Source organism: Callorhinus ursinus, unplaced genomic scaffold, assembly GCF_003265705.2.
Source record: "Callorhinus ursinus isolate GAN/ISIS: 27379988/994484 unplaced genomic scaffold, GSC_fseal_2.0 scaffold9, whole genome shotgun sequence".
Lineage (NCBI taxonomy): Eukaryota > Metazoa > Chordata > Mammalia > Carnivora > Otariidae > Callorhinus > Callorhinus ursinus.
Window position 1 is genome coordinate 49,868,105 of NW_027397071.1, and position 25,318 is coordinate 49,893,422.

Genomic DNA, 25,318 nt, shown 5'->3' on the forward strand with positions numbered 1-25,318 from the left:
GCAGAGACAGGAGCTCTGCTCACGGTGACTGTGGCCACCACCAGAGCTGGACGAGGCAGGGGAGGACTCCCTGGAGCCTTCAGAGGGAGCATGGCCCTGCTGATGCCTTGATTTTGGACTTGTAAGCATCTAGAACTGTGAGAAAATAAATCTCTGTTGTTTTAAGCCACACAGTTTGTTGTATTTTGTTATAGCAGCCCTATGAGACTAATATTAAAATTTTTAATATAAATACAGTTTTTTTAAAAAAGGCAAGCCCAGCTCCAGGGACAGCTGATCTCTCTGCAGCAGGGTGGCTGGTCTGAGGGAGAGGCCCTTGGATAGACCTCTTCCTCAGGTACCTTTCCTTTGCCCCAGAGTGCTTGGTTCTTATCACTAAATAACACAGTATGCGGCACGGCTTGGTATATACAAACAAGCCTCCTCCCTCGCGCAGTGAAGAGGAGAAAACACATTTTGTAACTTTGGTACCCAGAATGAAGAAGAGTGGACAGTCGCTAAATATTTGATGGTTGCACTTTTGAAGTAAGAGCATTCTATGACCTCTGTGACTAGAGTTTCTAAGGACAGAGGTGAGCTTTTCCAGACAGTTGCCCAGTAGGTCTCCTGTCCTGAGACCAACCTCAACTATAAAATTATTCCCAGCATCAGACGACTTCCCAAACCATAAGGCATCCACAATAGAGCACACTCTGCCTGCGTACTGGCATTTTAGGTAATTTCTACACACACAGACTTGTGCAATAACAATCAGGAAGAGAGCTAGAAACTGCAACAGTGAAGGGAGTAGAGCTGGTTTAGGCTGTGTGGTTGAGGCCCAACGCTTGGGCTGCTTCCAAAAGGAGCCCTGTATCATTGCAGACGGACAGATGGAGAGGGGCTCATTCCTGGAAGCAAACTTCAGTGTTGGGGAGAAAAGAGGTGAGAGACAGTTGGGGAGAGAGAGAGACTAAAGCTAACAAGAGAAAAAGAGGCCCACCCTGCATCCCAGCCCTTCCATTAATATTAGGGTGACAGCTATAGGAAGTAGCACAGCTACACTGCATGTCTAATTTTTTTTTTTTTGTAAATTTTTGTGTCTTTAAATGTGTGCTTTAACTCAATGGACTGTGCATCCTACATTCTACAGTATGGATTTAGATCAACCAAGCCAAGGGAAAAGACTTGCCCTGATGACAACGGCGGGTCACATACAGACTACTGTAGGCCATATATTCTGCTGGTTAAAGACAGTCAGCAAACAGAGCTCTGATGCGTTACTGACCAAACCTTTTGGCCCAGTCCTCCCTATAAATAGCTTTCTAGGAGGGGGTGGGGGGATGGGTTAGCCTGGTGATGGGTATTAAAGAGGGCACGTACTGCATGGAGCACTGGATGTTATACGCCAACAATGACTCATGGAACACTACATCAAAAAACTAATGATGTAATGTATGGTGATTAACATAATAATAATAAATAAATAAATAAATAAATAAATAAAGCTTTTGTCATGAAAAAAAAAAAATAAGTAGCTTTTTAGCTTTGCTAACCTAAGTCTCCATCCGTGATACTCCATTCCTACCGGAGTCACAAGACAATTCTTAGGCTGCGTCTTAGGCTGGCCTGTGTGTAGAAGAAAGCATCAGGGGCGAAGGACCCGTGTGGTGATAACTCACCACTGGCTACCTGGCTGCCTCCTCCCTTCCTGCAAAACAGGAGTTATAAAGACTTCTATTTTAAAGTCTCAGCCTGTGAGCTTACTTTCCACAATGGCCTCCTTGTTTTTCCCACACTCCCTCTATGTAGAATGTCTCCACCTTTTCCTGGCTTTCTTTTCATCATCCTTCAAGACCTGACTCGAACACCTCTCCCCTGGAAGCTTCCCCTGATTACTCCCCAAGCCCCCCTCCAGAGGGCTCCCAATGGTACCCTAAAGGAGGCACCTGTCACACTCTATTGTAATGCCCACTGGACCATGAGCTCCACAGGGTGCTGAGACTGTCTCGATGTGCTTGTGCATACCCCAAATACACAGCACGATAGTGAACAACGACAGGATACTCAGCAAATGTCTGAGGGATGGAAAGGACCCCCTCAAATATTATTCAGGAGAAGTTGCTGGAGCAAGCAGATCCAACCATTTACTAGAACCGCTTTGCTAAAACCCTAAGGTGGGAGGCTGGGGTGGGGGTGGCACCCGGGTGGCTCAGTCGGTTAAGTGGCTGCCTTCAGCTCAGGTCATGATCTTAGGGTCCTAGGATCAAGCCCCACATCGGGCTCCCTGCTCAGTGGGAAGCCTGCTTCTCCCTCTCCCTCTGCCTGTCGCTCCCCCTGCTTATGCGCACTCTCTCTCTCTGTCAAATAAATAAATAAAACCTTTAAAAATAAAATAAAACCCTAAGGGGGAGACACCAAGATTAGCACTTCAGCTACTCAGGGACAGTTTTACTTATTTGGGGTTATTTGGGTTATTTTGGGTTCTTTGGGCTACTTGGGCTGGTTGCTGTGTTCTTTTGAGATGAGATAACTAAGTATCAGGCTGATAATGTATTACTGAAAGCCTCAAGTTATGTAGAACTGGTGTCCCCCCCCCCTCCCCAACACACACACACAGGCCCTGGGCATGAACCACTTACTCTCTAAAAGAAAGACATTTCTGTTCAGAAATTTACAGACCAACGGGTGTGGAGCATCTTGATAGGTCACTGACAAAGCTGAGAAGTAAAACTGAGAAGGTGGGAGCTGGCTGAGGGACCCTTAGCAAAGAGAAGTTTAAAGTGTCTGTATTTCCCATCAGAATTCCCACTAGCAATGTGCTTATCATGACTACATGTGAGGCATTATGCTAGGTGACTTCCGACACATATCTTATTTCCTAAACATACCTCCATGATATATTATTTTAATTTTATAAATAAGCTAAAAAGAGAATTCAAGCAGTTTTGCCCAAGATTAAACTGCTAATAAATAGCATATCCAGGAATCATATTCAAGTCTTTCTGACATCAAAAGCGTTTAAACTGCCACAATATTCTAATGTAAAAGAAGTTTTGATATCCCACTAAGATCCTCAAAATGGCAAGATATCTTCACTTTCTGGTTATTCGTTAGCACATCTGGGGTTTGGACTTTGAGAGATGCTAGATAAAATCACATGTGGAGATTTGTTTTGGCAGGAGGCGCACATCAGTCCAATGGGGTGACCCTCCTGAAGCAAAGGTGGAATTTCAAAACAACCATCATAACGCATGTTTGGGTTGCATCTTAGAGTTCCCAAACCCTTTGTGTGTCCATTACTTAATCTTCATAAAACCCTCTGATAGGACAGGTATTAATATTAATCCTATTTTACAAATGAGAAAACTGAGCTTTACGTCAGTTCAACAGGCTCCATGATATTGTACTAAGTTGTACCACTGAGATTTGCAACAAAATCTTCAATTCCAACCCATCACTAGGCACTGAAGTCGTTTGGTAAGATTCAGGGAGCCACCATGTGGCCTGTCTTCCATCTGGCATTATGTCAGACGTCTACAGAAGCACTGTGGATTATGGAGTTCTGGAATCTTCTCAACAATTATTCCCAGACTTTTAAATAGAACAAAGGTATTAGCCGCATGCATTAAACCAGCGACCGCTGCCTGCCTCTAGCCTTACTTCACTCTCAGCTGAGGTCTCCCTCAGCAGAGACGCACCCTTGTTCTCCCCTCCCCGCTCAAGGCCAGGCTGGCTGCTCGCCCGTGTTCCACGATCCCCTGAACTTCTCTCAGACAGCTGAAGCGGGTTGAATGGTAGCCACTGCCACCATCTCCCTGCAAAGGTATGTCCACCCGGAACCTGTGAATGCGGTCTTGCAGATTAATTAAGGATCTCGAGCTGAAACCATCATGGATTATCTGGGTGGGCCCTAAATCCAGTATCAAGTATCCTTAAAACAGATGGAAGAAGAGAAGACAGACACATGTGAAGACAGGGGCAGAGACTGGGGTGATGAAGCCACACACGTAGGACACTTGGAGCCGCCAAATGCTGAAAGAGGAAGGAAGCACTCTCCCCTGGAGCCTTCAGAGGAAGCACAGACCAGCCAACACCTTGATTTCCCCATTGTGAAAAAATAAATTTCTGTTCTTTTAAGCCACCTACTTTATAGTCATCTGTCATCAACCATAGGAAACACACTAGCATTTGCACCATATTTTTGTGAACTACCTATGGATGCTCCTCAACTAGCATGAGCATCCTGAGAACAAAGACTTTGTCTTACTCACCCCAGCATCCCCAGCCATCTCACACAGTGCCTGCACATGCAGAATGCTCAACAATGCTTGGTGAATGAATAAATCCAGGCAGTCCAGGAGGCTTACAGCAATGCCAGCATACATTCCTTGCAGCTTCCCGTCAGCAGCATGACATTAGCCTGGTTACCTGGGCCAGGTAACCATTGCACAGATCTGCCCTAAAATAGCCATCTTCGACTACCCACTGGTGCCTCAGAACTCCCAACAAGGTAAAGGCCTCAAATCAATGAGCCTGTGAATCTGCCTCACAGACTAAATTCAGGGAATAATGTATGGCTACAGACAGAATAAGACATCTATGTGGTGGATATGGTGGCAGACACAGAAGATCTCCCCTCTGCCCTCCAATGGCCTCGGCGTTTGGAAGAACCATAATAATCATCAGAATCATCCAAATCTTCCATTTACTAAAGATAATGTCAGGCACTATGTGAGCACTTCACAAATTTTGCTTCATCCTCACACGAACGTTTCAAGGCAGATATTATTACTCTTCTTATACCAAATCTACACATGGGGGAACTGGCTATGGCGAACCGTGTGATCATGTTTTTCTCATGGATTTGACTACATAGGGCTTGGTGCCAACTGCGTGGCCCAGTTCAGAGAAGCAGTCTGGCTTTTGTAACAGGTGCCAAACTTACTCCCAATTCCATTTGAGTTTCCTACACTTACTTCCCATTTGCTTCATTTTTAAACATACTTCATTTCATTCTGCTCCACAGAATGCATTTCTCAGAGTCCCCATGAGGCAGTGTAACATAGTTTTATGACTAAAGCAAAAGATCTTTCCCCAACCCCACCCAGTTATGCCATCCCAGCTCCCTTTTCTGGCCTCTGTGCAACATGGGCGAGCTCTTGGAGTCAGGTGGGCACAAGTTTAACATCTAGGTTTCTGGTTTCTGTGGCTTAGAGCTGACAGGACTCTCATCCTAGGTCAGGGCCATTTTGTCTTCTTGTGTTTTAACAAATCTTCTCATGGCGCACGATTTCTAAATGCCTAACCAAAGCATGTTTAGATGTCTACCAGAGTGGAAGAGAACCGTATCCCCAGGCCACCATGGGCATTTGCAGAAGAAAAGCAGAATGCCAGAATCTCCCTCAGCATGAACTGCCTTCTAAGACCTTTTCTTGATAGGGCAGTGTTCTTGAACGGCACAAAATATGGTAACTCATTTTAAACAGTTATGCCAGAGTATTTTCATTTAAATTAATGCTATCTCCTTCAAAACAATCATCTTAGGAAGCAACATATTTATTCAAACAGTGCTCACACTGCACTAACATTTCTGGAACTCTTTCTCAGCAACTGTCTTAACAGTCTGTGGCACTTCCTTTGAAAGTCTTCAGTCATAACAAATTTCATCCTCTGAGAATAGGTTTGAACTTTGGAAAGAAACAAAAATTGGCTGGAGCCATGTCTAATGAATAAAGTGGGTGATCATATCTTGTTACATCGTTTTAGGTGAAAAATGAGGCATGACTATAAAATAATGTGACTGGTTTTCCTAGGTGACCCATAAACCAACTGGCTGAAAAATAATTCCCATAGAGGAGTTTCAAAATGCTTTGAGCACTAGACGCATCAATGGCATAAGTGTACGGTTCCCAGAGTGGTGATTTGGCAGGGTACAATACTAATTTGGATATATAAGTTCAAATATGTTTGTAAAAAAAGAAATCTGATTGCTTACACTCATGAAAATGAAGAAGCAATTCTCCTGGAGAAATTTCTCCTTTTTTTTTTTTTTTGACAGACTGGTCTGCTTTGGAGAGGGAGCCTGCTGAGAAAAACCCAGTGGTGATTTTCATTTTTTGTGTCAGTCCTTCCCCATCCAACCAAAGGCTCCTTGAGAAAGGGGACATCTTCATCTCTGTGTCTCCAGTGCTCAGGATAGCACACACAGAAGCATGGGACACTAATTCCACTGTTCTTGACACAAACCCTTTGACTTTGCTTCTCGTCCTCCTGGGGCTTCCCTTGCTCAATGTAACTTCTTCTGACTAGCAACCGAAACTGGGCCATGTAAAACCCGTCCACACAAATTTATAGAGACCTAAGGTAGACTAGTGGTTGCTTAGAGCCAAAAGCATAAAGGAAACAAGAGGGACTGACTGCTAATACACAGGGCTTCACTTCGGGTCATGGAAACATTCTAAAATTAGACTGTGGTAACGGTTGCACAACTCTGTGAACACATTAAAAGGTATTAAATTGTACACTTTAAATGGGTGAATTGTGCGATATGTGAATCATATCTCAATAAAGTTAGTTTATTTAAAAAGCACAGGAATGCTTGTGCCTTGGTTCCTTTCTAAGATGGTGGTTTGAATAAATGAATAGTCAGGTTCTCTTCCAAAACTCTAGCTCCCTATATAAAATTGTTTCTGTCTTCTTCTGTAACTCTATCACTTGAAAATGGCTTCGTGGTTTTCACCAGATTTGGAAAGCATGTTTAGGATAGTGAGGACTGCTGAGTGTCCCCCAACATCAGTTATCCCTTTCTGACACCCCCAATGTTTAGCCTGACACATAGCACCCAGAATAACATGGATAAATCCCAGCCTCCTTGCTGCTAGAGGAGGCCTTAGACTAAGTTTTGGCACAGAGGACGTGAGTAAAATTAATGATGTACATTATCTGAGAAAGGTGTGCCTTCATTCCACTTCCTTCCTGTTGCCTGGAATGACCATATGGTGGTAGGCAGCCAACTTGGATCATGCAGATAAGGGCAACTCACTAGGGAAGGCTGAGCAAAAAAGAAAAGAAATACAGAATCCCTTATACAACAGAGCCACCACACCAGCCTCGGACTGCCCACACCCAGTCTACTACAGAAAGGGTTCTATTACTATGAACTTTTGTTATTTTGTTTAAGTAACTTATTTTTGGACTTTGTTTTTATAGCCAAACCTATATGTTAACTAATGATAAAATCTGATCTTTTGCACCAGAACAGAAACTAAAATATGCAGCATCAGCATACCTTTTATGCCATGGTAAAACTGTTACCACTGCTACCCTGGAAGGCAGACTACTGGTCAATCAAACCGAGGCAAATGGGAGAAATTAAAAATAGGAGCGGCTGTTGGCTGCTTCTTGCCACAGTAAAGAGGAGCTCAGGCAACGACTTGCCAGTCCACAGGCAAAAATGAAGGTAAAGCTCCACTAAGAGAAATATCTTTGACTGTGTCCTGCAAACTATGCTGCCCAAGTCCAGTAATTTGTGACCTTGTAGAGCTGAGATGACCACTCTTTATGTACCCAAGCTAAGGCAGCTCCTCATGAAGCAGCAGGTGTAGAACAAAGGGCTGTGGCCTCAACTCCTTCCCAGGATTCTTCGCTAGACAATGAAAATTGACCCACCAGCAAAGATCTGATTAAGGATACTGCTTTCTTACTCAGCCTAGCTTTTCCTATCTCAAGGCAGACATCAGTGATGGAGATTTCAGAGGAGGGACAGAGCACAGAGGCCAGAAAATAAAAGCCAAAGTTTTCAGGCTTGGGGCGCCTGGGTAGCTCTGTTGGTTAAGCATCTGACCCTTGATTTAGGCTCAGGTCATGATCTCATGTGAAATCAAGCCCCACATCGGGCTCCGCACTCAGCATGGAGTCTGCTTGGGATTCTTTCTCTCTCTCAGCCTCTGCCCCTCCCCCCAAGCTCTATCTCTCACTTGCTCTCTCTCAAAATAAATAAATAAAATCTTTGAAAAAAAAAGTTTTCAGGCTTAAAACCCTATCTATGTGAGAATTCTCCCTGTGGTTATCAGTACATGGAACTGATCAGAATAGGCCAGAAGAAGCCTAATAAGCTTTAGAAGTAATTATACAGTGAAACAAACCAAAAACTTGGTCTGCAAAAGCAACCCCTGCCTTCATACATCCCCCAACTTTCATCAGCAGAAAGCAGGATGCAAAAGCTATGCAGATCCCAAAAAGTCTCAGAACCTACTCCGCAGGATCCAGGACTAAGTGAGCACTGAGGACAGAGAATAAGAGAGTCCCTCCCAGAGGGCAGAACCAGGGCTCCCTGTAGACCTACTCCATGGTCAGGGCAAAGAGTCTGCACTCCCCACCAGCAGCAGGCTGGTGACTGCTTTACTTATATAACTATGTAAGTATATACATATATATATTTGTCAGAAGGAATCTGAGCTGCTGCCCCAGGGGAAGTGATGTGTTTTATGGATGGGAAGAAGAGTGGGACATGGTTATCTGCACGGCCAAAGAGATGGCCCATGCAGAGATTTCTACCTGCAACTCCTTTTAAGGTAACAGAACGACCCATTTTATGCCAGCCACATGCCTCCCAATATAAAATCTACATATTTTGCCCTTCTTGCAGTAAGTATGGAAAATCTAATCAGTGGATTGTGAGTAGCAGTGAAGTGTGCAATTTCCAGACTGTCTATAAAGGGAAAAAAAACACTTTGCTCAATCTTTTTTCCTGTGCTCACTGGCAGCAAAGCGGTTGTAGTTATGGGGGCCCCTGCAGCCAGATGGGCAAAGGCAACACCGTCAAGACAGCAGAGCCGCAAGACTGAAGGAGGGTGGGTCCCACGGATCTACCATACTAGTCCTGGCCTGCAACACCCGGCCTATTTCATGAGACAGAGAAAAACTTCTATTTTGCTTAATCCACTGCTGTTTTGAGTTTGTGTGACAACACCTTGAACCTATGTAATTGTACATATTTTTGACTTAAAATACAGGCTACATGGGGCACATCAAATTCACTTTGGGAGGCAGTTAAAATGTCATCTTCTAGAGCCTCCAAGTCCGAGCTACGATAAGACACCGGGCCTTGACGGGAACTCTAACAGAGATTTCAGATATGGGCCGAGGAGAAAGCCACAGGGCCCAGGCTGCATGCTGCATGTGCTGAATTATGAATGCTATCCTTCTTATATGTGCAACTCTGAGTAGCAGCGGGAATGTGCAGTGCTACACAGAGTGAGAGGGGGAAAGAGTCAGATTTAGGTCAGTGAAGCTAAGAGAGAGAGGCTCCTGAATTTGGCTAAAGTATTTTACATAACAAAGGCTGTTTCGTGGCTAAGTGTTCCACTCTCAACAACAGTCCTGTCCATTCCTCCAACTAACCTCTTTCTGCTACGGAGCCCCTCCAATAAAGTGGCCTCTTTTCTGTTCACATACTCTCCACACTTCAAGACACAATTCAAGTTCCATCACTTCTTTCCCCAATCCAGAATGTTCTCTCCTTTATCTGCACGCAACACTTTTTCTAATCCTATTCTTTGCACGAGTATGTATTTCGTGTCCTATCTCCACCATTGCACACTCCAGGATGGAAGACAACACTACCCTATCTATCCTGGTATTTAATAACAATTCCAACTCAGAAAGTATAAACAGGGGGAGAACAATCATTCATAAGCCCAACATAATTAAAGGACTTTTTTTTTTTAATACGAGTTACACCATATTAAAAAGTGACCCAAAGATGATTCTCTGCCAAGTCATCCTTGCCCTAAGGATATCAGGTTTTAAGTAAGGGTAGCAAGGTGCCTCTACCTAACACCAGTTACCTCAGAGTCCCAAAACAGTCCCCATCCTGCCCAGTATTCTTTTTTTTTTTTTTAAGATTTTATTTATTTATTTGAGAGAGAGAGAATGAGATAGAGAGCATGAGAGGGGGGAGGGTCAGAGGGAGAAGCAGACTCCCCGCTGAGCAGGGAGCCCGATGTGGGACCCGATCCTGGGACTCCAGGATCATGACCTGAGCCGAAGGCAGTCACCCAACCAACTGAGCCACCCAGGCGCCCCTGCCCGGTATTCTTTCATTCTCTTCTCAGAACTCTATCTAGAAACATGTCCCTTCACCTGTGTTTGCAGCTGGTCTCATGAAATTTCAGGAAAAGAGTGATCCATTCCAAATGGGAGATAGTGGAGTTCCCCCACTTAAGACTAAGTTCTCAAAGCCCCACTGGTTTGGTCTGAGAACCTGAGACCCTTAATCTCTGTGTCATGTATTTGATGCCCATTTTGGTACAAGCAGTACCTGACACTAAAAGGGGATCATTTGTTTAATGCAGGGGTTCTTAACTCAGGATCCTTAGACCCCACCCCCCACTAGACCCCACTAATAGGTCCCTGGGTAGAATTCAATGGAGTCTGTGAGTCTGAATGGCAAAATAAACAAAATTTTTATCTTAACTAACCTCTAAATGAAATTTAGCATTCCCTTGAATTATGAATCCAGGCAATAAACCACAGAATTATTATTATTACCATTACTAATACCACCTGGGACTTTAGCATCAATAGAAATCACAGGTATTTTCAGGGGCACCTTGGGTGGCTCAGTCTGTTAAGCGTCCGACTCTTGATTTCGGCTCAGGTCATGATCTCAGGGTTTTGTGGGATCCAGCCTTGTGTCAGGCTCAGCAGGGAGTCTGCTTGAGATTCTCTATCTCCCTATCTCTTTGCCTCTCCCCCCCCGCTCATGCTCTCTTTCTAATCTTTAAAAAAATCAGATATTTTCATATCATAGTTATCTCAAAATATTAAGATTACAGATATATCAAAATATCATTTATACCTATCAGTATTCTATACCTATCAGTATCTAGTAAGATAGTATTAGATCTTCCACTAAATTTTGTTAATGTGTCAAAAAAGAAGCATATATATCTTGCTGTATCACAAATTTGGTTAATATTTTGATAATTTTATTTCCAATACAATTTTTATTTCCTTTGTAATTCTTTATATTTTATTTTAAAATAAAATTATCTGAGATGGGTCTGTAGATTAAACAAAGGAATCCAGGGCACAAGAATCCCTGTAAATTGATGAAAGAAAACCCGCTTACTAACAAGCTCTCATGAAAGCATTTATTTTGCTGATGATAATGATGAACTATCCTTCAAAATATCCAAACATTCATTAACTTGTGACTTCAAATTCTTCCCAATTCCTAAGACTGGTCATTTGCAGATCACTGGGCCCAAGAGCAATTTTTAGAGAGTAGGAATGGTTTGAACTGAGTTGTCTGCACTGGTATCTCTTAGACTTCTCAGTAACCGAGGCCCATAAATTCCTTTCTCACTGTGCTAATCTGAGCTAGGTTTTTGGCACTTGAACCCAACTGGCTTCTGAGTAACATGGAATCCCTCTATATTGGCTGGGGCCACTGAGGGTAGAGGAAGGTGGGGGACAGTGCCGACATCTATGAACGGTGGGGAAGAAGTGTTAATATCTGCATCAGGTTAGGCCTGATTAACTTAGTGTCCCCGCAGCAGCAGAACACTGATAACACAAAAGTCCTGCCCCAGGCCCAACCTGAGGTTCCCTCACAAGGGTCATTCAATCAGCTACCAGGTGAGAAGGGACTGCAGGTACTTTTAAAACATATTGTTTCATTTAATCCTCAGATTAAATGGTATGTCTCATCATTTCCAACCTTTACAGACAAGGGGGAGGGTGGGGAAGGATCAAAAATCAACTAACTTGCCCAACAGTCTCCAACTCCTATATTTTTATTTCTTTCCAGCCTAGAATTCTTCTCCTCGACAAATCCACCTTAGCAATTCCAACTTGCCCTTCAAGCCTCAATTCAGCTACCACTTTTAGTGTTCTAAGACCTCAAAAAGAAACCTCTTACGGTTTTCTGATGCCTTAGGAAACATCTTCCTAATGGGTGCACAGAATAAGTCAAGATAAAGCCCAGAAGCTTAGAGGCACAGTTCAAAGCCCTGGCAGCTTGAAGCTGAGATGCTGAGTGGCTTGGTGAGGCCACTCTTGCTGATGTGGGTGGGTCCTTGCCGCTTCTCTAATGGCTCCCTGCACACCAAATGCTGACCTCTACTTTCACTTTTTGCCTTTTTTCATAAGAGCAAAAGTCCTTTTCAGATTTCTTTTGGTTTGCCATTTGCAAAAACAGGCATTTGACATCGGTCTTTCATAAAAGTGAAGTGGCATAAGACAAACTTTCAAAAAGCAGAGGATACCTCTACAGCCCTCCACGTTCTTCCCCCTTCAGTACCTGGCACATACCCTGAACAGTAACACCTAACGCACTGTACTTCTCTGTTTACTCTTGTCTACTTCCCCTTCTACACTGTTTTTGCTGAGGGCAGGAATATTTTGTATCCCAAGTACTTAGCACAACATAATAAATGTTTAAAGAGAATAAATGCATTGGTCACCCACTATACACCGGCTTTAAGTGCTGGAATTTGCTTATTTCTTTTTTGAAGATTTTATTTATTTGTCAGAAAGAGAGAGCACAAGCAGGGGGGCGGCGGCAGGCAGAGGGAGAGGGAGACTCCCCACTGAGCAGGGAGCCCCATGCGGGACTCCATCCCAGAACATGACCAGAGCAGAAGGCAGATGCTTAACGGACTGAGCCACCCAGGTGTCCCGGTATTTGCTTAAAGTGTATTCCTCACCCTTCACAATTCAGGGCAGTTAAACAAGGACTCACTGAAAGTTACACTGTCCTAGGTACTACAAATACAGATAAAACCAGATCCTGTCTTAAAGAAGTTTACTTTCTAGGGGGTAGTGTAACATGTAAAGATTATTTCACTGGGATTTTATTAAACTATTCTAGAGGTATCTATGAGAAAGGAGTACCTCATAAGGGAATGAAAGTGGCAGAGAAAGGTTTCTGGGGAAAGTTTTTGGAAGACGCTACCTCAGTTGATTCACACCATAAGAGAGGAGCAGCATGCTTAAATCCCTGGTGAGGAGAGAGAGAGAGAGAGAGGGAACAAAAATCAGAGAGCAGAAAGCTGAGGACAGAAACCTATGGAACAGCTAGGGTGTGCACAGGGCAAGCAGTCCAGGAAGGAACTCTCAAAAAGTGTGAGTAGAATCAGGAGAGTGAGCAAGGCAAGGAAAGGAGGACATTAAAAATGCAAAACCTGTAGTGCCAAAGGCAACAAAAGGCCAAATAAGGCCTAAAAAAGTATTCAATGGATTTAGCAACCAGAAAGTCATTAGTAACTTTGGCAAGAGCAATTTTGGTGGAATGGTGGAGGAAGCAGAAGCCAGACTGCAGTGAGGTGGTAAGCAAATGGGTAAAAAATCAGTGGTGGCCACTGGCCAAAAAGGGGAAAAGCAATAGGGCAGTAGCTAAAAGGGGATGAAGTTCTAAGAACATACTTTTTTAGTCCTAGCCTAATTTTTTCCTCTCCACCCCACATTACTCCCAATGGACAACTTTCCATTTGGACCTCTAAAATTCCCACTATATTGTCAGCAAGCTCCTTAAGGACAAGTCTTGTGTCTGAATTGTCTCCTTATTCCACACATTTCTCTGCACATGGTATAGGTTCAATCTTTGTTGAATGAATGAATGAATGAAATGTATATTCCACGATAAGGAATTGAAGGGTTCTACTGGGATACAGCTATCGTTTGCTCTTCTTTCAAGGGAATTTGGGTTGTCTGAAAACTCAAGAGCATCTGCTATCCAGAGGACCTTCTCTCCTTGATGCTTATAAATGTTTGACCCAGGGAGTCAGATGTAGATTGGACCCAGGTTAGAATTTACAGACGACCAGAAAATAGATCTTTATAGATTCAAGGGTCCCTTTATTCCCAGAAGTTGGAACTGGCAGGTCAATGTTAGATTCTGGGTACTGCCACTGCAGTTCCTCTTTAACCTGCCTGGGCTTCAGCTTTCTCACTGGCAACCTGAAGATACCCATAATAGCATCGACCTCTTCAGGCCGCAGCATGAGATACCACACGTTTAGTGCTTTTCATGGTGCTTGGCAAACTGACACTTATATGTTAAAGATAAAGTACTACTAAAATGAGTAAAAATATTACTAAAGGGAATGAGTTCCAGAAAAGCTGGGTAGAAGTCAAAGCTTATTTTAAATACAGAAAGAAAAACTCGTTAGAAAACTTTTTCTAAAAGTGAATGAATAATCAGCCCCAACTTACCTATTTCATAAATTCACCTTTTCATCTGTCAGGTTTACTTAAAAATCTATTTCAGAGTTTCATCTATCCGAGTGGACCCGTCCCTAAAGTCAGTTAACGGTCCTTAGCTGGTGGGGAAAGTGGGGAGGGGGACGAGCCAAGGTGTTGCATTAATTTCCTGGCCAGCCTCTAGGGCTTGCGTAAGAGTGCCCTTGGGTATGCAGTTTCTGTTCTAACGAAAATTCATCTCCAACTCCTGGATGGAATAGATCTAGAAGCACCGCCGGTGCAAAGCCGTTTCAAAAGCCTGCGCTCCAGCAAGCAGGCCGTGCAAGGGCAGGTGCTCTGTCCCAATGCAAACGAGGGCGTGGGGAGCGAGACTGTGCAACCTCCTTCTCAGCCCCGAGGGCCTCACGCGCCAGCTGGGCTGGCGCTCCCACCACCCCTGCCCCACGGCGTTGGCTTCCTGGAAGCGCCAGTCCCAGACCAGAATAGCAGGCAAACCCGCGGGATGCGAGGGGTTCTGAGCAGGGCAGAGGCCGTCTAACCTTTCCGGGTTAAGGTGACTGCACACTGCGCTGAAACCGTATCTTCAGTCACAGGAAAGGTGAATGTAAATGTCAGAGGCCTCAGCGGGGGGGGGGGGGGAGGGGGAGAAAGAAAGGCGGGGCAGGAGGCGGAGGGTCAGTCCTCCCAAGGTCAAGTCCCGCTCGCCCGCCCCGGGGGAGTTGACCGAGCAGCTCGGCGGAGCCCCGTGGCCACCTTCCAGCACACAGAGACCTCCGCGGGGCCTCCGGGCCGGGAAGAGCGAGCGCAGAGAGTCGGGGGTGGAGACTGGGACTGCCGCGCGGAAGTGGCCGGGCCGAGCGCGGCAGGGGGCGGGCGGGCGACACCGGCCGCACGTAGCGCACGGCCTCGCGCCGGGCGCACGCCACGGAGGAGTCGGCGGGTCCCTTACCCCGTTGGCGGCGGCGATGCGGACGATGAGCTGGATGGCCTCCTTCATGTAGAACCTGCCGTCCCCGCCCACCACTAGGGTGGCCTCCTGCCGCTGCTCCGGCTCCACGGTGGAGATGATACTCTGGATGAAATTCTCCGCGTAGTTGGTGCTGCTCTGAAACACCTTCACCCGCTTCCGCAGCCCGCTCGTGCCCGGCTTCTGGTCCGGGTACGCCTGGGTCTTAACCGTCACAATCTTCACCATGGTGGCGACTCGCTTCCTGGGGCCGGAGCGGACTCTGCTAACCGAGGGCGGCCGGAGCTGTGGCTGCAGCTGCTCTGGGGTGAGGGCTCGGACGGGGTAGGGGCAACGCCAGCTCTCTCGCCTGAGCTCGGCCCTCTTCCTTAAAGGGACAGAGGACAGGGCCCTCCCTCCGCTGTTGGCCCCACTTTTCAGGTCGGTGGGTAGGGCAAAGGAAGAGCCCACCTCCGCGCCTCTAGTGCAGTGGGTGGAGCCTCTCTCATTTCCCCATCCCACCCCACCCCCCGTAAGCCAATCCACTATAAAATGAAATCCGCTGCTCCTCCCCTAAGTGGAAGAGCAGAACCTGGGTAGGGACTCTGTCCTAGGGCAAGAGTTGGAGAGGGAGTGGGAAAATTGCAGAGTATAATGATTTCCTGCGGTTTGACTAGAGTATCATGTGTAAATAACTTTCTGGAAACCTGTTCTTAGGGATAGAAGTGCCAGCCTTAGGTAGATTCATGACTCCTTACTCTTTATATTCTCCAAATACTAGGGTATTTGTATCAGCAAACCAAGTCAACTCCCAAGGTCTAATTCGACCTACTACTTTCCCTGCGTTTACTGATGGACCGAACGCTTTACTTGCATGGTTAGGGTGGGTATACTGATAACTAAGGTTGATTGAATATAATGTTTCTAATCCTTACTGAAGTACAAGTTTTATTTTTCCCTATTTCATGCTTAAAAAACAGATTCAAAAAATTAAATGGCTTGTCTAGCCACAGATAAGTATACGCCGGAGGCCAACTCAGGTGAGTGTGGCTCCAAAACCAGGGCTCTCACCATGATTTGCCTGCCATGTCACCAGGTTTGATAACTAGGAAATGTACAGGGAGGCCTTGATAAATATAGGTACAAATATAAGGTAAGGCTGAGTATAATTCATCATCAAAATAAGCCAGTTATTCATGTAATAGAAATTTGGTGAAGAGATGAAGAAGGCCTGAAAGAGTTCATGGAGGATAGAGAGTCAACAAAAGAGACTTGATTATTAAGTAGGAATATTGATACTTTCCTTTTGGTTTAGCATCCCCCTTGATTTGGTGAGAGTGACTGCTCTGCTCAGGAAATGTGTCATTTCCAGAAAAGCCACAGCTTTTTCCCCCTGCTTATGAGATGTGTGACCTGGAGAAAGTAACTATGGGCATCCATCTCTTTACTATAAAATGAACATAAAACTTACCTTAGAGTGTTTCTGCAAGAATTAATGGGGGTTTGTATGGCTGTATTTCTCAATCACGGATACACAGTGGAATCACCTGAGACACTTTTGAAACTACCCAGGCTCCAGTCCAAACAGATTAAATCATAATCAGCTGATGTAAGTAAATCACCTAGCATGGTGCCTGAAACATAACAGCCCTCAAAAAATATCAGGTCCCCTTCCCTAATTCCAAAACTATAGCTTATCTTTAGCCTGTGAATTTGAGTCTGTTCATGCCACTTTAATGGTTAATTGGTATATCTTGATCAAACAGAGTATAGCTGCCGATTCTCAGACTTCAAGTGTTGATATAGGTGTTATATAGATATAAGTATGGGGTGTTTTTTGTTTGTTTGTTTTTAAGTAGACCTACTCCATGGTCAGGGCAAAGAGCTCTGAGAGAATAGGTAAATTATAGATAATCTCTTACAAGAATTTTCAATTATTTGTAGCTGGCAAATAACTGATGATTCCATATGAATCCATACAAATTAATGCTGAGCAATATTGCAAATGTCATGTTAGTTCATTTGTTAAACCCAAATCACAGGTTCTTCCTGGCTGCAGATTTTGTTCATTATGTTAAATTTTGATTTATTTGTAACTTACTGAAACAACTAGTTCCTACATATGTAAGCCATATGAAACCATTTAATGTCCTTTCTATTTGTATCCATAAGTCATTCAGGTTTTTAAAATTTTTATTTGAATAAAAGTTCATGGATATCTAGAGTCTCTGATCCTGAAATTAAGTTTGTTCCTGTGCCAAAATAATAGTTTCTGAACTCATGTTTCAATGTCAAATGGTTATTCACGAAACTATATGTGAAAAAGATTGATATATAATAAATGGGGCTTTTCCCTTAGAATTCATTTTTGGAATCTACTATAAAGGATATCAGTCTGAATTAATTTATATGAATATTTTATATGCAAATATTAATATTTGAAATGGCAAAAAGATAAGATTTTTAAAAATACAGATTATGAAGGACATTTTTTAAGAAATAATGAATGTCTTTTGTTACCCCATTTCACCAGTATTCTTGACTATGGAATCAAGATGCTGTGGCAGGCTCAATAATGGCTGCCTGAGAGAGATCCACATCCTAACTCCTGCAACCTGTGAATCATATGGCAAGAAAAGGACTTTGCAGATATAATTAAGGATCTTGAAATGCGGAGATTATCCTGGATTATTCAAGTGAGCTCTAAATGCAATCATAAGTGTTCTTCTAAGAGGGAAGCTGAGGGAGATTTTATTACAGAAGAGGAGAAGACAATATGACCAATGAAGCAGAGACGGGGGTGATGCAGCCACAAACCATGGAATGCCAGCAGCCATCAAAAGCGGGGAGAAGCAGGAAATACACTCTCCTCTAGAACCTCTAAAGAGACTACAGCCCCGATGACACCTTGATGTTAGCTCAGTGATACTGATTTTGGACTTCTGACTTCCAGAACTGTGGGAAAATTCACATTGTTTTAAGCATGGTAATTTGTGGTAATTTGGTTAGAGCAGCCATAGGAAACTAATACAAATACTTTGATTTTATGAGGGAGTATGAGTCAGGAAGCTCAAACTCATGTCCTGATTCCCTAGAAGCCTAAAGTGTGATGTCAGGTGGTAAGAGAATAAGAAAAAGAAGGCTATATTCTAAGTCTCTACCAGTGATTTAATAACAGAGGAAAGTATATCAGGTATAGCACAAGAAAACGAAATCAAGAAATCATGGAGGTAATTATTTCCAAATTATTTTGCTCAAATGATATGAATAAATTAAAAGGTTTTTTTATTTTATTTTTTCTTTAAATTTTTTATTATGTTAATCACCATACATTACATCATTAGTTTTTGATGTAGTGTTCCATGATTGTTTGTGCATAACACCCAGTGCTCCACGCAGAACGTGCCCTCTTTAATACCCATCACCAGGCTAACCCATCCCCCCGCCCCCCTCCCCTCTAGAACCCTGTTTGTTTTTCAGAGTCCATCGTCTCTGATGGTTCGTCTCCCCCTCCGATTTACTCGCCTTCATTCTTCCCCTCCTGCTATCTTCTTCTTTTTTTCTTGAATTGGCTAGGAAGTTTCATTTACTGTGTAGAATTGGATGCAACAGACTGAGTGTTCTGTATACCACCTTAAGGTTTTGAATACTCCCTATCAAAACTAGCTTTGACAGGTGTTAGCAGTTTTTCCTAATGAGTGAATTGTTTTGTTTCCTTCCTTTGACATTACTGACTCTTGTAGCTCCTGTTATATATCTTTCTTAATTCTAAAGATATCTTTTAAATAATTTATATTCATTGCCCTCACTCTCCTTTTATCCATCCATCCCTCCATTCAAATCATCTATAAAATACTAATTACATAGTACAAGTTGGTTAGGCTCAGATTAGTCACCTAAGATAAGATCCTGTACTGAAGAAATTAAAAATAGAACAGTCCAGACACATGTAAGAAACAAAGTATGAGACACAAAAAGGTACTGATTTTTAAAGCTAGTATTAGAATAAAAAAATCTCTAATCAATAATCAAAACTTAACAAACAGGAAAAGAACAAATAAGCCCAAGGCAAACAAAAAGAAAATAATAAAGAGCAGAAATCAATGAAATTGAAAACAAAAATAAAAATCAATGAAACTAAAAAAGTTGGTTCTTGGAAAAGATCAATAAAATTGATAAACCTCTAGCAAGACTGACAAAGGAAAAAAGATACATCTTATTACTATCAGGAATGACAGAGGAAATATCACTAAAAACCTCATAAACAATGCTTTATAAAACTCTCTACACATAAATTTGACAACTTGGATTAAATGGACCATTCCTCAAAATCCACACTCTACCAATCCCTCCCCCACCAGATGAAATAGATAAACTGAATGGCCCCATAACTGTTCAAGAAATTGAATTAGTACTTCAAAACCTCCAAAATTCTCCACACCCAGATGGTCTCAAAGACAAATTGAAATGAACACTTAAAGAAGAAATAACACCAATTCCACATAGTCTCTTTTTGAAAATAAAAGGAAGAAACATTCTTGACTCATTTATGAGGTCAGTATTGCCCTGATACCCAAACCACACAAAGAAAGAAATCAAGAAAACTAGAAAGGGGTGCCTTGGTGGCTCAGTCAGTTAAGCAGCTGGCATTTGGTTTTGGCTCAGGTTGTGATCTCAGGGTCCTGGGATTGAGCCCCTTGCTCAGTGGGGAGTCTGCTTGAGGACTTTCTCTCTCTCCCTCTGTCTCTCCCCCCGCTCTTGTGTGTGCACTCTCTCTCCCCCTCAGGAAAAAAAAAAAAAAGGAAACTGGAGACCAATATTCCTCATATACATAGAACAAAAATGCCCAACAATGTACTAGGCAATTGAATTCACATTATTTATTATAAAAATAGCATATCACAACCAAGAAGGGTTTATCCTGGAAATGAAAGGCTGGTTCAATATTTGAAAATCAATCAGTGTAATCCATCACATTAATAGTCTAAAGAAGAAAAATAATGACAAAAAAATATTCAACATTTCAGCATCCATTCCTGATTTTTTTAAAAATCTCAGTAACCTAGGAAAAGACAACTTTCCCAACTTAATAAAGGGCATCTACAAAAATATCTTCAGCTAACTTCATATTAGTGGTGAAGGACTGAATGCTTTCCTTCCTAAGATTGGGAGTGAGGTTGGGAGTGAGGTAGGGAGATCCAGCTTCATTATTCTTACTCAACATCATGATGGAAGTCTTAGCCAGTGCAATAAGGCAAGAAAAAAGAAAAGGTATATACACTGGAAAGAAAGAAATGAAACTGTCCCTATTTGCAGATGACATGTTTTTCTATGTAGAAAATCCCAAGGGATCTACAAAGAAAAAAACTCCTAGCACTAACAAAGGAGTTTAGCAAGTCTCAGGATACAACAGTAACATGCAAAACTCGATTATGTTTTTTTATAGTAGCAATTTATAACTGGAAACTGAAATTTAAAAAATAATACCATTTACAAGAGCTCATAAAAATAAAATATTTAGATATAAATATTATAAAGGATGTACAAGGTTTGTAAGCTGAAAACTATAAGACGCTTTTTAAAGAAATAAAGGAAAACCTAAATAAATGGAGAAATATACCATGTTCATGGATTGGAAGCAACACAATAAACATGTCAACTCCCCAAAATGATCAATACATTTAACACAATATCAATCAAAATCCCAGCAAGAATTTTTGTAGATATAGACAGCTAGTTCTAAAATTCATTTGGAAAGGGAAACTAGAACAGCTAAGATAATTTTGAAAAAGAACAATAAAATTGAAGGAATCACATTACCTGATTACAGACTTACTATATATAAAACTACATAATGAAGACAGTATTGGTGAAGAGAAAGACACATAGATCAATAAGATGAAATAGAGTCCAGAAATATACCCACACAAATATACAGGTCTATACAATCAGTTGATTTCCAACAAATGTACAAGAGCAATTTAAAGGAGAAAGAATAGTCTTTTCAGCAAATGGTGCTGGGACCATTGACATCCATATAAAAAAAATGAACCTCAGCCCAAACCTCAAAACTCACACAAAAATTAATTCAAAATAGATCACAAATATGACTGTAGAAAGTAAAATTATAAAACTTATAAAAGAAGATAGAAATTATTTGTGACATGGGGTTAGGTAACAACTTCTTAGACTTAACACCAAACACAGGACCCAATAAAGAAAAAATTGATAAACTGGACTTCATAAAAATTAAAAACTTTGCTCTCCATATGATAGTTGAGAGTGAAAAGATAAGCTACAGACTCAGAGAAAATATTTGCAATTCACATCTCCAACAAAGGATATATCCAGAATTTATAAAAAAGCTTCAAATCTCAAAAGTAAGAAAACAACCCAATTTAAATGGGCAAAAGACTTGAGATGTCTCACTGAGGAAGCTATATACAGATGGTAAATAAGCATCTGAAAAGTTGCTCAGCATCACTAGCCATTAGGGAAATGCAAACTAAAACCATTATAATATACCACTGCACATTTATTAGAATGGTTAAAATAAAAAATACTGACAATATCAAGTACTACTAAGGAGGATGCAGAGAAACTGAAACTCTCATATATTGCTGATGGAAATGCAAAATGGTACAGCCACTCCGGAAAACACTTTGGCACTTTGGTAGTTTCTTAAAAAGTCAAACATACACTTACCATATGACTCAGCAATCTCACCTTTGCCTATCTATCCTAGAAAAATGAAAACTTATGTTCACACACAAGAATCTGTAATCTGTGCATGAATGTTTATAGCAGCTCAATATTGCCAAAAACTGGAAATGGCCTAGCAAATGAATCAATAACAAATTGTGGTACATCCATATAAAGAAATACTACTCAGGGGTGCCTGGCTGGCTCAGTCAGGAGAGCATGCAACTCTTGATCTCGGGATTGTATGTATCTTGACCAGCTGTTTCTCTAACAAGTCCTGTAATCTGTCTTAACTAGGCTGTGCCCGTATTAGGAAGCCGTAGATAATATTTAAGTTTCTTAGATTCCTTAATTTGTCTTTATTTTTCTTATTGAGAGAATGATGCCTGTGAAGACAATTCAGCCAAAGACTCAGAGAACCTCATCTGTAATAAATGTCCAGGCTTAGCTTTTACAAGGAGAGCCATAAAGAAAGTGAGTCTCCACTTCAGTGGTTCTCAAAGTGTGGTTCATGGAACCCTGGTAGCCTAAACCTGTTTAGGGGTTCCACAAGGCAAAATTATTTTTTTAAGATTTTATGTATTTATTTGAGAGAGAGAGAGCACAAGCCGGGGCGGGGGGGGGGGGGAAGGGGAGGAAGAAGGAGAAGCAGACTCCCCACTGAGCAGGGAGCCCAAAGTGGAGCTCAATCCCAGGGGGCATTTACCTGAACCGAAGGTAGGTCATGACCTGAACTGAAGGCAGATGCTTAACTGACTGAGCCACCCAGGTGTCCTGGCAAAACTACTTTTTAATGAAAAATGGTTTTTTTCCTTTTTACTGATAGTGCAAAAACAATGGTGGGTAAGGCACCTTAGCATGAATCAAGATAGAGGCAATAGACTGCACTGTAAAGATTGTATTCTTCATTGGCACATACCACTTAACTTAAAAATAAGTGCCAGTTTCACTTTAACTCTCAACCGTTGGCTACATATTGTATTAATACACTGTGTGATGAAGAGAAAGAACACATAAAGCACTTATACTGCATTCCTAAGTACAGTGGGTGTTTCAAGGGAAAGTCCATATTTGAATTGAAAGTTGAATGAACTACCTTATCATTTATACCACTTTTTACTTGAATAAAATAAGACAAAATAAAACAAAAGCCTCACAGGAAAAAAAAAAGTATTAGTTTTAAAATAGAAGCTCAAGAAGTAGAATAGTTTCTTCTGGATTGGAGAAAGGATTAAAGGCTTCATGAAGGATGAAGCATTTAAAAATATATGTTAAAGGTACAGAGTGTTAATACTTGTCACAATATATCTTCTCTGACAAAGCAGTGCTCTACACATATTTGGCACTCAACAAGTATGTGATTGACCTATTGCGTATGATATTAATAGGCAGAGACACAATACAGGAAATTCTAGGAAAAGTGAAAGACATGAGAAAATGCCTGAAATTTCTTTCTATCCTTTTCAAAATTCCTCTTATCCCTTCAAGTTCATTTAAAGTTCTAGCTCATTCCTGATTCTTCCAGCCCACACTAGTCTTTCCAACTTGTCCAAACTTGTTCTATCAAACTTAGTCTAATACCTTAGTGTAGTACTTCTCCAGATTTTAAAGCTCATGCTTCATTTCCTTTAATAGTTATTAAAATGTGCTTTATTTTACATTATTAAATTTTGAAATACATTGTACTGTATGACTAAAAACAAAGCATTAGTTAGCTTCAAACTACCCTTCTTTCATTCCTTCAATCTTCTGGGAGTCTTATTCCCCTCAAAAAAGTTGGGCAAGCCTTCCCCTCCTTTTTTGTTCCCATGCCTTCACCGGTGGTTTATGCTTAATGATCAGTGCTTACTAATTTAAGACTTAATATTATTCCTTAATAGGCTAATATGTAACACATTTTCTCAGCTCTTTCTTTTTCTGAGGTCAGAGATCATGTCTACTACTTCTCTATTATAACTAATGCAATATGTAATAGAAACTTGCTAATTGGATATCCCTGTGTACCATTTACCAGACTAGTCATCTAAATTTTTACTCCCTTGTAAGAAAACAATTCTTTCCAAAGCTAAATCCAATTTTTTGCAACAGATATTTAGAAAAAGGCACAGAGAAATTTACTTTTTAGCAGTGCTGCATACTCATATCTGAAATTGCTAGAAAGCTTACAGCACTGGTATTCTATAACTGTATTTACATTAGCCTCATTCAATGACTGAAATTAAGCTGGCAATGAATTTAAGTTGGTTGATCTTATGTTAAATTGTAAAGGAAAGAATAAAATTAAGAATATGTATAAAATGTTGGATATTTATCAATTGTGTCTAAAAGAAATTGAAAAATGTTTTTCTTTATTTTGGGGGAATGGAGCCATACCTCTAACCACTTTACAATATGTAGGTCTTCTTTTTAACATTAATATATATCTTTATTTTTTTTTAAGATTTATTTATTTTTAGAGAGAGAGTGCACGTGAATGCGGGGGTGGGGTTGGGGAGCAGCAGAGAGGGAGGAGAAAAAGAGAATCTCAAGTAGATTCTCCACTAAGCGCAGAACCCGTTGTAGGGCTTGATCTCACCACCCCAAGATCATAACCTGAGCCAAAATCAAGAGTCAGGCGCTTAACTGGCTGAGCCACCCAGTTGCCCCTTAATATATAACTTTAGAACTGTTAATATTTAAAAAAAAAATAGAGAACCTATTTTTACTTTTTTTTAAAGTAGTCTCCATGCCCAAGGTGAGGCCTGAACTCACTACCCTGAGGTCAAGAGTAGCATGCTCTACGGACTGAGCCAGCCAGATTCCCCAAGAATCAATTTTTAAAGTACAAATTGACTTTGGTCAAATATCACAACTATAAGCCACTTGTGAATAAGTGGCATAAGAACTGAGAATCCTATTCTTCATCTTCCTTAGACAAAATTAGCCATAGTTAACAAGTACAGGTACTTTTAAGCAGCCAAAATCCTTCACCTCTTAGACTTTCAGCAACCATTCCTAGTCCAGCCCCCACAAACTGTCTCTCACATTAATTTCATCTGCTTTCCCTAAATCATTTCCACTATTTGCCATCTTTCTCCTCCAATCGTTACATAGTTCTTTTTTTTTGGCCCAGAAATCAAGCTAAGCTGAGTAGCAAAGATAGGCTTTATGCTTCTAGGTAAAGCTAGCAGGGCCATCTTTATATGTCCTTATACTTGTAACTTCACAAAGAAGTGAGTCAGTATCTTTTTAAGAGCAGAAGACTTAGTATCTACCTCACAAGTTAGAAATAATTTTTATATATTCTCTAATAGGATGGGTGAATATGCCTATGTATAGATAGATCCTTAATATACAATATATTTCACCAAAGCAGCCTTAGAAGTCATAAAGGACTTAACCCAGTCCTGAGAAATATTATCAATTGGTCTCTCTCTCTAATGAATATTATGAATAATAAGTAATATGCTCACCCTCTGGTGGCCAAAATCAGAAATATATTTT

General features: G+C 41.5%; 1 protein-coding gene and 1 long non-coding RNA gene across 2 annotated transcripts in view; one reads left to right on the top strand and one right to left on the bottom strand.

The window, feature by feature from the left end:
* The window catches only part of PGM1 (phosphoglucomutase 1), a 59,941-nt gene extending 44,559 nt beyond the window's left edge, over nucleotides 1-15,382 (bottom strand). The window contains exon 1 of the mRNA XM_025871768.2: nucleotides 15,137-15,382. Coding sequence (XP_025727553.1) covers nucleotides 15,137-15,382 — 246 coding nt within the window. The remainder of the gene's footprint in view (nucleotides 1-15,136) is intronic.
* Nucleotides 15,322-18,426, top strand: LOC141373431 (uncharacterized). The gene is made up of 2 exons (XR_012379447.1): nucleotides 15,322-15,461; nucleotides 17,667-18,426. It is a non-coding gene; the product is annotated as an uncharacterized lncRNA (long non-coding RNA).
* The last annotated feature ends 6,892 nt before the right edge of the window (nucleotides 18,427-25,318 follow it).